The sequence below is a fragment of the Lytechinus pictus genome, chromosome 6, assembly GCF_037042905.1.
Source record: "Lytechinus pictus isolate F3 Inbred chromosome 6, Lp3.0, whole genome shotgun sequence".
NCBI classification, from domain to species: Eukaryota; Metazoa; Echinodermata; class Echinoidea; order Temnopleuroida; family Toxopneustidae; genus Lytechinus; species Lytechinus pictus.
In genome coordinates this window covers 11,734,011-11,746,977 of record NC_087250.1, presented here as the reverse complement: position 1 = coordinate 11,746,977, position 12,967 = coordinate 11,734,011, and the positions used below count along the sequence as shown (strand labels likewise).

General features: G+C 37.2%; 1 protein-coding gene across 1 annotated transcript; it reads right to left on the bottom strand.

Moving 5' to 3' along the window:
• Window positions 1-4,879: 4,879 nt before the first annotated feature.
• LOC129262950 (uncharacterized) lies at window positions 4,880-12,745 on the bottom strand. The gene is made up of 6 exons (XM_054900917.2): window positions 12,622-12,745; window positions 9,997-11,230; window positions 9,362-9,637; window positions 8,816-8,917; window positions 7,474-7,689; window positions 4,880-6,820 (listed from the first exon to the last, which is right to left on the bottom strand). The coding sequence occupies exons 2-6, from the start codon at window positions 11,216-11,218 to the stop codon at window positions 6,549-6,551; spliced, it is 2,088 nt and encodes a 695-aa protein (XP_054756892.2). The 5' UTR covers window positions 11,219-11,230; window positions 12,622-12,745; the 3' UTR covers window positions 4,880-6,548.
• Between the last annotated feature and the right edge of the window lie 222 nt (window positions 12,746-12,967).

The following is a 12,967-nucleotide window of genomic DNA, read 5'->3' as shown; positions in this document are numbered from 1 at the left end:
ATTATCAACAAAATTTCAGTGACAAAAGCAGTTTCTATCCTCTTGAATGGTTATCAACAGTTTGTAAATCTATTTTAATTCATAAAGTGGTAAATCACCATCACAACCGAAGCAATTTTCATCCTTTATTATTCATCATTTTGTTTGTGTTGTTGTTTTTCGGGTTTTAGGGGTAGTTTATACGTTAGTTGCATTTTTACACAATGAAATCCATTACCTTTGCCGGGTACATGTCGTCGTATTTGTTAAGTGAACCCCGACAAAAAGTGAATATAATTCAAGTGTTCCAATTCTGATATGTTATACTTTTTTCTTCTTGAGTGGTCCACACTTTACAAGCTTTGCTTTTTAGTGGGCCACTCCATTTTTCCAACATATCTTGCATATTGTTATTATCAAATTGGAAATATTTACTTCTGTATCAGGTGTATAATCTTTATATTTGGTTTATTTGAATATTTATGTCATTTATATTTTCTGATGTTATGTTTTATTTATTGTAATTATTGCATTATAAATTTGTTGGAAAAATTAATAAATAAATGAATGAAATGAATGATTATTTTAGATATTTAATTGTGAGTCGGGTAATGAATATTACATTCATAAAGTTTGTTCTCTGGGCTTGCCGAGCATTGTAGTGTTGTTGTCTACATTCAACACTCTGCATAATAAATGAGTGCATTCGTTGTCATGGTTGTGGGGCTCACTAACTTTTGAGCACAACTGTTTTTTAGCCAACCCAAATTTTAAACATTCAATGTTTTGTGAGAAAATGTCCGATTCAGGCAATGAATTCATAGAAATGTATATTCAGTGGCTTGAAACCCACTTAAATATGCCTTATGCCTGCAGAGATAAATCACCCAATGCGTCTTTTTTTCTTGTCTATACTTTTGTTTTATTTGAATACTTTATTCATTAATTCTAGAATTTTACTGATTTTGTTCTTAATAAACGTTGTAGTAGACGGTAGATACGGTGCTTCAAAGTCAACCCCTTTCTACTCCCATTATTACTAATAGCAGTAGTAGCGTCATTACTTGTGTTAGTTGTAGTAGTAGAAGTAGCAGCAGCAGCAACAGTAGCAGTAGTAAGAGTAGCAGTAGTAGTAGTAGTACTAATAGAAGTAGTAGTAGTAGTAGTAGTAGTAGTAGTAGTAGTAGTAGTAGTAGTAGTAATAGTAGTGGAAGTAGTAGTAGTAGTAGTAGTAGTAGTAGTAGTAGTAGTAGTAGTAGTAGTAGTAAGTAGTAGTAGAAGTAGTAATAGTAGTAGTAGTGGTAGTAATACAAGTAGTATTGAGCACAACTGTTTTTTAGCCAACCCAAATTTTAAACATTCAATGTTTTGTGAGAAAATGTCCGATTCAGGCAATGAATTCATAGAAATGTATATTCAGTGGCTTGAAACCCACTTAAATATGCCTTATGCCTGCAGAGATAAATCACCCAATGCGTCTTTTTTTCTTGTCTATACTTTTGTTTTATTTGAATACTTTATTCATTAATTCTAGAATTTTACTGATTTTGTTCTTAATAAACGTTGTAGTAGACGGTAGATACGGTGCTTCAAAGTCAACCCCTTTCTACTCCCATTATTACTAATAGCAGTAGTAGCGTCATTACTTGTGTTAGTTGTAGTAGTAGAAGTAGCAGCAGCAGCAGCAGTAGCAGTAGTAAGAGTAGCAGTAGTAGTAGTAGTACTAATAGAAGTAGTAGTAGTAGTATTAGTAGTAGTAGTAGTAGTAGTAGTAGTAGTAGTAATAGTAGTGGAAGTAGTAGTAGTAGTAGTAGTAGTAGTAGTAGTAGTAGTAGTAGTAGTAGTAAGTAGTAGTAGAAGTAGTAATAGTAGTAGTAGTGGTAGTAATACAAGTAGTATTCGTAGTAGTTGTAGTAGTCATTGCGGTTTTTTGTACTAGTAGAACGTCGTATTACTGGTGTAGTAGAACTAGTATTTTATGTTGTTGTTTTTGTTATAATTTGCCTTTGGTACTCTTTATATCGGTCTGTTCAAAGTAGGAGCTGTAGAAGAAAAAAGGGAAGATAAAGAAACACATCTGATGTTGTCATCTCATGAACAACAAATGAAGCTTATGGTGTCTGTAAAAGTTTGAAAGGGGTGTCGTTTTGCTATTGCCCGAGGATGTTGTTTATTTCATTGAAGAGGCATATGGTTTGAGTGTTCTTCAGAAATTAATGGCCATTTCAATCAGAACAACTAGTCTTTTGGCACTACTTTATTTCAGCGCCTATATACATAGTACGAAGTAATATAAGACAGGTACAAATTAACTGGTTGACAATTGAAACGAAAAGCAGTATAAAAATAGAGCACATTTTATGTAAATGGAAATGATGCGTCCAACCTTGCAAAGCCTGGATCTCCTTCGAAGAAGTAAAAATATATAATTGGGAACTTAATAGTATGTATGAGTATACATGTATAAATAATTGTTTGGTTGGATTGCTTAACTAAGCTAGTCGTACAGACTGTTTCACCCTAAGGCTCATCAGCGACTCAGCTCCTACACAGTCGAGCACTATTAGATATTGCCGTATATCACTATATACTTACCTACCTGAGTATATATGTATACATATATATGAGTGTGTGTGTTAAAACCTATATCCAATTGAAAAAATATTTATGCAAATATATATGAATATATATATATACATATATTATATATATTATATATGAATATATATATTCATATATGTTTAGATATATTTACAGATATATATATATATATATATATATATATATATATATGTATATACATGTATATATATATATATACATATATATATATAATTTAAGGGGGCCCTCAGCACAACGAGTAGTGCAGGTATATATATATATATATATATATATATATATATATATATATATATATATATATATATATAGTCAAATGATCTGCTCGGAGATTATAAGTAGGTTCAAACAAAGAAAAGAATAAAAACTCCGTGGACAGTAATTTTTTAACGAATTTTCGCCCATAGGGCTTTGTCAAGTTATGACAAATTTATCACATTGCGTCAAAATAATGCATCATAAAGATGCGCGTATTCAAAACAGTGAGCAAAAGCGCACAAAGGATGACGAAGAGGATACGTCATAAAGGGGAAACGAAAGAAGACAGTAGGAGAGGTAGATAGAGAGAAAATGAGAAAGTGACGATAAGAGAGAGCACGTGAGAGAAAGAAAGAATGAGAGAGCGAATGAGAAGGAGGGAGATAGGGGAAAAAGAAAAAAAGAGAAGGAAAAAGAAAAGGAAAGAAAGACCAGGAAAAGAAGGAAAAAGAAAAATAAAAAGAAAGTAAAAGAAAAAGAAGAAAAGAAATATCTACGTCAGACGAAATGAGTAGAAAGAAACATTGAGTCCATTGGATTGGAGACATCCAAGGCGATGGATAATCTTCTCTTCCAAAAGCTTTCTTTCCTCATCCAAAAATATATATGCAAATATAATATATATATATATATATATATATATATATATATATATATATATATATATATATATATATATATATATATATATATCATATATGCATATATATTTTTTCAATTGGATATAGGTTTTAACGAGTTCGAAATGCATCTAAAGTTAGATTATGTTTGAGAAGATATGGGGTGTCTTAGAACAGGGAGGGTGTGCGAGGTCGAGGGTCCATGAAGCATACTTTCTCACATTGTACATTATTCTTGAAGATGATTGTCCGCGTCAATTGAAGACTTCCTCCTTATTGTATTCTTCAAAGTGAACTGAAATATACCATAGACCGTTTGGCTAAGTTGTGGATAATTACGATACTATGAAGAAAAAATATGGTGGGAAGACCCGCTCTAAATCTCAACGTTATTTCTCAAAGACCAGCAGCGATGATAATGGTTACATATAATAATTAATAACAAATAAACATTGCTATAAGGTTCAGTCTATCCCCAAGTTTCGGTAGCTCTTCAAAACAGGACGGAAAACAGACAAAAGGTGTTTGATTTGTACATGCATTTTTTTCCCGTCGTGTTTTCGGGTGACTTGTGACCCTTTCTTGAGGTGACCGACATACACCTGGGCCCCGTCTTACAAGGATTTACGATTGATCCAATCAACCACAACTATGACAAGCCAGCAACGTCAACATCTAAAGGCGACCACACACCTTACGATTGGTCTGCGACTCATTTTTGGAATAAAACGTAGTAAAATTTGATGCTAATATTGAGACTTGGAATATCTTAGTGTGTAATGTTCAAAATCATCATACGAATACCTATGTTTAGATATGTGACTATGCTATCATCCTTCTTAGAATAAAATCTAATTTAATATCTAGTCGTAATGATGTCATAGCAAGCGTACGATTGGCTAAGATTTTAAACTAATTTGGCCTTTACTCTAATATAAAGGCTTGCAATCTTTAAAAATGGTTATATAAGTATTCTTTCAATTACTTTTAACCTCAAACAAAATAATATATTCCTTTCAAATTTTCAGAAAATTAGCAAAATGCAATTTGTTCCAAAATCGGATCGCGAACAGTCGTCAGGTGTGCGATGGCCTTAAAATACATGTTCGGTCAACATATTTTCTTGATACAATGTATATTCATGCATTCACTGTTTTCTAAACAATTTAGTATGCTCCTCTTTGTTTTCAAATGACATTGTGCAAATGTCCTAAATAAAACATGATGACATTGATGGACCTTTATATACTTGAAGTTATGATCCGATCAATCGTTACTCTCTGTAAGACGGGACAAAGATTTTCATTTGTTTATTTTAAAGATAAGAAAGGGTTGCCAGTCTATCGTAATGACCGTTGCAAGTTAAGGTCTGCTTTATGAAACATACACCAGGATGCCCAGTTGGATTGAGAGTCATTTTCGAGAATGATTTATTGTGCATGAGGCGAGATAAGTTGAAGCGTTATTGAAAGTGTCAGCGTTTCGTTAGCTGCGATGAATCTTTTGTTTTTCGTTAAGTTCACGAACTGTTACAGTGGTCGCTGTGAGATATGATAACTGTACGTGCCAGGCTTGATTTCAGTCTAGATACTTTCACATTTTATAAAGTTTATATGCAGCAGTTTTACTTTTACTTTTTAACGTGGATGATCTGCTTCACGGGAAAATGTATCCATTGTGGATCCAAGGTACATTGGAGACTTTGAAGGTATGACAGCAGTCCCATAAACTACAAAGGCAGTGAGATCACTTTCTCCTAAATGGTGACGTCACAGAGAGAAAAAGTTCAACCTCGTTTAAGATTGTTAGCCCCGTCTTACAAAGAGTTACGATTGATCCAATCCATCGTAACTCATTGGAAATCCATCAGTGTCATATTTTTTCAACAGGAAATTTGCACAATGTCTTTTGTAAACAAAGAAAAGCAAAGCGGATTTTCAAGAAAACAATAGATACATGAATACACATCATAGTTAGAAAATATTTTGCACATACATGCATAAAAGATGTTGATGTCGCTGGCTTTCCATAGTAGCGATTGATTGAATCAATCGTAACTCTTTGTAAGACGGGACCCTGATGAACACTAGTATAGAGTTATATATTTACCATCCCTAAGGCAATGTTGCAATGCTCGAAAATAACAGTAATGTAACATCCGTCTTATATATGTGATCACTATCATGACACACTAAGGAGACCAGCGTAGAGAATGAGTAGCAATGGTCCCATTATAGAACACTGTGGAACTCCCCTGACAAGTTCAGTAGGGACTGAAGTAAGGTATTGTTTATTTCAAAATGCTTCCTTAACACTATTTATACCCGTGAGAGAGAGAGTAGGATGCACGTGAAGGCAGTTGTGTTTTTGTGTGTTATAGAGACAGAGGGGTCTGTGTGTCGCTGTTTTGAAAATTTGTACCAATCACAATCAGGCTATATTCCACTGATTAACTTTTGATGCCAGCATTGCCCAAATCAGCTGTAGCTTCAACACACATTGGATTGTTACTACAAGCGTGCCAACCACTACAAATAATCAAAATACCATCATATGGAATCTAACGTAACTATAAACATAATATAATATTTACAACATATTCGATCAAATAGTCAAGGTTTTCAAGTGCAGCTGCAAGAGAAGGACTTCAAGGTGATGAACATTAGATTGTCTTGACTGATTAAGGTTTTGGCATTGTGGCAAGTTCCTTCTTGAGTTGTAGTAACAGGTCCGTTGAAAATATAGCGTGATGTGCCTGACGCAAATACTGAGTGACTACTTAAGGCTTTCAAGGGCAGCTGCGAGAGAAAGAACTTCAATGCAAGGAACATTAGTGTTTCTTGAGTTGCCGGAACTTGGCACGTTGGTGGTACCGTCGGGGATATCACGTGATCGGCAATTACGCAAACACCACGTGACTATTCAAGGTTTTCAAGAGCAGCGTCTAGAGAAAGAACTTCAAGGTAAGGAACATTGGATTTCCCATTGTGGTCAGGTGTTTCTTGAGTTGTAAGTCCATGCCGTAACTTGGCACGCTGATGGTACCTTTGGTGATATCACATTACCACGTGACTATGCAAGGTTTTCAAGTGCAGCTGCGAGGGAAAGAACGTCAAGGTATGGAACCTTCAGATCATCTTTCATGGACTGGTAGAACGCCTGTGGTACTGTAGTAAGCTGTTTCTTGAGCTGCAGCAACTGAGTTCCGTTGATGGATTTAAGCGCTTTGTTACGTGATGTGACGTTGTTCGCCGCCAGCCAATCCTGGACCCTCTTGGAATCCCATCCGGGTACTTGGGATTCTGTTGGAGGTGACTTCGGTTCCTGTTCCGGCAGTTGTGACCCTATCAAGAAAAGGGAATGCAATCAAAATTAGAATAGCTATATCCGACTTTGCGCCTATGAAAAATCGCAATTGGAAAACAGGTAACGCTAAAACTCGGCATTTTTTAAAACGTTTGCAGTGGGAAATCGTTAGCATTGTGTACATACAATGATACAGATGTGGAAGATATTATTGATAGACAGTTAACTATTGATAGATTTTATTTCTATGTTTATTTCTGTGTTTGTAATCTCCCGTGACATACATAATACATGTGTTTAGTTCATCCTGGTTGAATGTCCATAAGCGTACGCTGTGGAACAGGTGAGTGAGGGGGGAGGACTATTGCATTTCTCACCAACGAACTTGTTAAAACCCGACCATTTCAAAACTTGACCTGAGCTCCGTAACACAAAGATTAGCGATCAATCGCAAAATGGACTTCACCAATCAAGATCAATGTTTCATGCGCACTTTAGTTAAAATACTGACCAGGAACCAATCAGAAGCGTTCTTGCATATTTTCTATTCATCGCTAAGCGTTGTGTTAACGGGCCCAGATCGTTAAATTCAATTTGAACATTTTACATTTCCCCTCGGTACAGCTCGTTCCACATTGATTTTTGTTAGGAAGGGGTGGGGAATAGGGTGCGTAGATTTAGAATTACATACCTGTCGTTGTAGCATTCACCTTCTGGATTGTTTCTTTCTGCACAGCGAATTCTTTTTCTATGATGCTAGGAAGTACTTTGGCGACGAGCTCTTCTTTTTGCACGATGTAGTATATCTTCCCGGCCGTAATACCCCCTAGCCAGCCAGAAGCTTTGAAGTCGGCCTTAACTTTCACTGGAATGATCTTCTTCTTGCATTCGTATGCATAAGACGCTTCTGAAATTATTAAATGAGAGTCTTTGAAATAAGTAGGAACTTTCAATACGTATACGTTAATGATGCATTTGGATAGGGGTCAAGAGTGACCTTTACACTTCAATAGCAGGCATTCCTTTTTTTCATTTTAGAATACTTCCACAGACTCAGTGGCGTTATCAACCCCATAAGAATTGAGGAGGCCAGATATGGCATATCGGGCAAAAATCTTTGAAATTTCATCAGTTTTATTACAAAAATACAATTTTGGGATAGATTTTGACGTGATATCCAGAAAATAATGCAATATTTCACCCTACTCTCTTTACTTTCTTTTCTTTCCTTTTATCATTTTGGGGGGTCTAGGTCGTGAAGAAATTGGGGAGGGGGAAGCGTCCCCAAGCCCCCCCCCCCCCTAATTTGCACGCCACCGCATAGACTATACAATTCTAGTATAGTATAGACTCAGTGTTATCTTATTTTGCTGTTTAAATTCCTAGAATATGTGGTCTATTTTTTACTGGACAAAAGGGTGGCTCTCTTTAAAAACCTGCCATGGAGAGTTGATGATGTAGATTGCGATAATGATGAAGATGATTATGGTGACGATGGTGATGATGGTGATAATGATGATGACGATGATGATGATGATGGTGATGATGATGATGATGGTGATTATGATGATGATGATGATGGTGATGATGATGGTGATGATGGTGATTATAATGATGATGATGATGATGATGATAATAATATAGGTATATTAACCCAGGGAACCCACTTCAGTTCTGAAAACTGATAATGATGATGATGAAGGTGATAAGGATGGTGATGGTGGTGGTATGATGATGGTTTTGCTGCATGGTGGTGGTGATGATGATGATAGTTATGGTCTTGGTGATAGTGATGATGATGACTGCAGTGATGATGTGATGTCGACTGAGATGATGATGATGATGATGATGATGACGATGATAATGATGATGGTGGTAATGATGAGGATGACGATGATGATGAAGTAATGAAATGATGGTGCTGAAGATGATGATGATCATGGTGGTGGTGGTAATGATAATGATGATGATTGCAGTAATGACTGATGTTGATTGCGATGATGATGAGAAGTTGGAAAGGAGAAAATTCTCACCTGTTCTGCAGTCTTGACTATCTTGGTAACCACTTGTAATGCAGGCAATTATCATGTCAGCATTCTCTACAGCTTCTGCCATCGCCCCAATTTTATCACCCACTGAAACAAACAAAAATTGAACATAAATGTTTGTGAAATTTGGAAGTATTGAAGAGAAATGGATTTTGGAAGAGACAACCACGAGTAGAGAATGAAATGTAGAAGAATAGAAAGAGAAGGAGGGGAAAGAAGGTAATGATGATAAAGAAGAGAAAGAAGGAAGGGGATATGGGGATGGCGAATTTAGTAATGAATGGATGGCAATAAAAGCCTGGGGTGGCATAATTCATTACACGTACATCTAAAAGTTGTTCTTATTTTACCACAGTTAATGTAAGGACATCGTAATGGATTTTAAGATTGATCTGGGGCCCGTAACATAAAGCATAGCAATCATGGTATAATTTTTTGTTCACGGTTGATCTGATTGACCTGAATGTAATGTTAATTGTGAAAATCATGCATACAATTGCTAACTTTTGTGTTGAGGGTCCCTGGACTTACTCATATGGTCCTCATCCATCCATACAACGTATCCTCTCTTTCGAAGCTCCTTCTTGAACTCACGCATCACAGGTTTGGACGGGTGTTCCCATTTGTAGCTGAGCATGATGTGTCCAGTTGACTTTGCATTGTCGGGTGGCGCTCTCTGCGGTGACCCCTCGTCGGTTTTTTTGCTCTTCAGGTTTTCGGGAAGTCTGGATTCGTAGATCTCGAAGAGAGCTCCCATGCAAGCAGTACGGAGTTTTTCGTGCTCACTCTGGGAATACTCGGTCAGATCTAGCAAAGTGATTAAAATCGTAATTTTTTAGCAATAAACAATTGGGAAACTAGCGCTTTGTGCATTAGTTTCCAATTTTGTAACTGATCTATATTTTAATTGACACTCTTACCTTCAAATTAATCTAAATAAACGGGATACACCAAATAGGTTCGTTATTACTCATGGTGTTTTATTTTTCCTGGTTTATTCAATTCAGATGCAAGGTCTAATTGCCGATGGATCGCTAGGCCAGCTACTTATGTTGTTTGATTTTGCTTGTTCATTCTACGTATATGGAAGGCGTCTTTGCTGATTATTTTATCATAATGGGTTTCCATGTTATTGTGCCAATTCATAATATTTGAAAGGTACTCACTGTATATGATACCCTGGTCTTTGCGAAGTTTCTCTTTATTTTCCTTGAGGAATGCCAGTCTCCAGATGGTATTCGCAGCAGAGGTCTTCTCTTCGATGGAACAATTTGGTTTAAGCAATTGCCCGAGGAGTGGGATCCCACCTTTTGTAACGATGAGCTTTTTGTTGTTATCATTTATGGCTAGATCTTCAACGGATTGCACGAGCTCTTCTGCATTTAGACTTATTACGGTGACAAAGTTCTTCTTAGATGTTTGTCTTCTAGTTGAGGCCTTGTGGTCTGGATTTGAGAGGCATTTCTTCAGGAGAGACAGTAGCGATACAATGCATTTGGTATTGGTGGATAGCTTGTCGGCTTCTTCTTTCTTGACTAGCTTAGCCAACGTCATGTACGCGATCGTCTGGGTCAAGCTTTCTGTTGACTCGCCGAACTTCTGAAGAGCAGGTACGACTCGGTGGTGCCTTGGAGCCAACGCCCGCACTCTCATGCATGAATTATCAATTACGTTCATTGCATCGAAGACTACATCATCAACCCATTTATTCGTGGAGTTCGAACCCTCGACCAGATGTAAAAACCAGTCCGATATCAACGCCAGGCATCCGTCCTCTTCCATTTGTAGACAGAAGTACTCGGACTTATCGGTGAAGTTCCAACTGGAACCTAAGAGTTCAATATAAAACGTAAATATCGTTTTCTTTTGGGGCGTCAATTCTTCAGTGGGATCAGCATCCTCGATCTGCTGTAACAATTCCCCCTTTGACCATCTATAGCTAAACATTTTGCAGTAGTCCGTGTCAATGGCCAACCCGTCCGCGGCAGCATTGCGGTCAATGTTCTTGTTCCGAGAAACTTTGTTGATACCCCTCATGTGCTCGTTGCACGAGTCGCATGGGAAATCGTCACATTCCTTGATGTGCTGGATACCTTCTTTTACAGGTATAAGACATTGCTTGATCTCCTCACTAAACTCCTCTATTCGTTTTGCCTTTGCAGCTGCAGAGTCAACAAGCAGAACGTCTGAAATATCGGCCAGGTTGTCAGCGGGAGCTGCCGGGTTGGATGGCTCAGTTATTCCTTCCGGTGCCTCTGGACCACTGTCCGCTTCATTGTGGCCTCCTACTTCTCGGCTAGCTTTTGAGTTTTCGACAGATGGAGGTTCTGCGATCTGTTGCACTGGTGGAATCCTTCTAGCACTTGCAGAAGAACCCATCTTTAGCATAGGTCACGAAACCTATAAAATCGTAAGAAAAAAAAGGATGCAAGTCATCATTATTCGTTCAGGTAGGCCCTAAAAAGAATGTCGGGTTAGTTATTCGCTGAATGTCGTTTTCTTAACCCCACCCCATTGGCCCTTTTTTTTTCAAAATGCCCTCCTCTTGCCTTGAAATATCTTAAAGGGCAAATCCATCCCAACAAAAAGTTTGATTGGATAAAAAAAAACAGATGGCAAGATCTCGAATCTCGTTATGCTTACATCTTCTAGAAGATATGATCAGACGGCAAGATCTTTGATCCGAGATCTTGCCATCTGATCATCTCTCCCACAGGATGTAGACATGACGAGATCCGAGATCTCGCCATCTTATCATCTGTACTATAAGATGTAGACATGACGAGATGCAAGATCTTGTCATCTGATCATCTGTTCTATAATAATAATAATAATAATGGTTTTATTAGGAATCAAAACATTCTTGGCAGCCAATGGCTGAATTGTAAATGTTTGTACAGAGTAAAAAGATTCACACACAAATTTAACAGAACAGTATACAAAATATATATGTAAAATATGATTAATCAATAAACCCAAGAAAGGGCGGACTCCATCCAACCTTGCAAAGATAACTAGAAAAAGAAAAGGGAAACGTTTGATTTGGACGGTATGTAGTTAAGCAGCCTGAAAAAAACATATTAAACTGACGGAAAGAGAAACAAAGAAAAACAAAAACGTATCTACGGGCACAGTTGAGTGGGAATGTTGGTAATTGAATGAAATGGTTTTTTTTTTTTAAGCAGTATAAAGATACAAACGGCGCTTTGCAAAGTTGAATGGAGCATTAAGCAATGACGTAAGCATGAGACTTGGTTCGAAACTTTAAACTAAACTTGAAACGTAATCAAAAAGTCCCCACAGGATGATCCAAATGGTTGGAGAAAAGAGAAACAAGCATAACATTGGATATCCCAACGGTGCCCACTCCATTCTTTCAAAACAACCTGCAGGAGCAGCCCTGGGCTAAAAGAAGAGGAAGGAAAGATATGAAGAATAGAAGAACAGAGTAGGTGCAATACCCCCAAAATAAATTTTACATATAACCAGTACAACATATTAAAGATATAAGATGTAGACATGACGAGATGCAAGATCTTGTCATCTGATCATCTCTCCCACGGGATGTAGACATGACGAGACCCGAGATCTCGTCGTCTCATTCTATTTTCCTAACTTTAAAGCTTCCATAGCTTCGGCCTGCTGGAAATCTCGATAACCAATGTTTCTGTTTATCAATTACCGTATAGCCAATGAGTACTGCAAAATTGAAATAAAAGCAACATCGTGACAGAAGTCTAGACATAATATATTATCATTAAGAATAGAAGAAAAGGTGTATAAATACATACGATTATATATATCCTATATGGAACGGCTTTATACTAGCAGCACAATATATTATATTCCTCGCTGTTTAGAACCATTCCCTTACATATAGTAATTGGCTGCATTGATGATGAGCCTGTGCAAACTGGCGAAATCTCTCTTCACGAAACGCATTCGTCTATGCACTGACAATCGGAACGCTGGTGTATATTTATCACTTGGCAACGAAATGCGGTATGACGTTGGCCAGCGCCTTTCGGTTTCTAGACATACTGGATAAATCTCGCGATGCCGTTTGCGTTGATGAAGTTCATTATTGCGTGTTCACATGTATCATGCCGGTTAAGGTTAATGCATAGGTATAGTGTT

Excerpts from the sequence above, each read along its gene's own strand:
- LOC129262950 (XM_054900917.2), bottom strand. The coding sequence starts at position 11,218 with ATGCTAAAGATGGGTTCTTCTGCAAGTGCTAGAAGGATTCCACCAGTG. Across the intron at positions 9,638-9,996 it reads AGACCAGGGTATCATATACA|ATCTGACCGAGTATTCCCAG; the intron begins GTGAGTACCTTT and ends TCACTTTGCTAG. Across the intron at positions 7,690-8,815 it reads TAGTCAAGACTGCAGAACAG|AAGCGTCTTATGCATACGAA; the intron begins GTGAGAATTTTC and ends TAATAATTTCAG.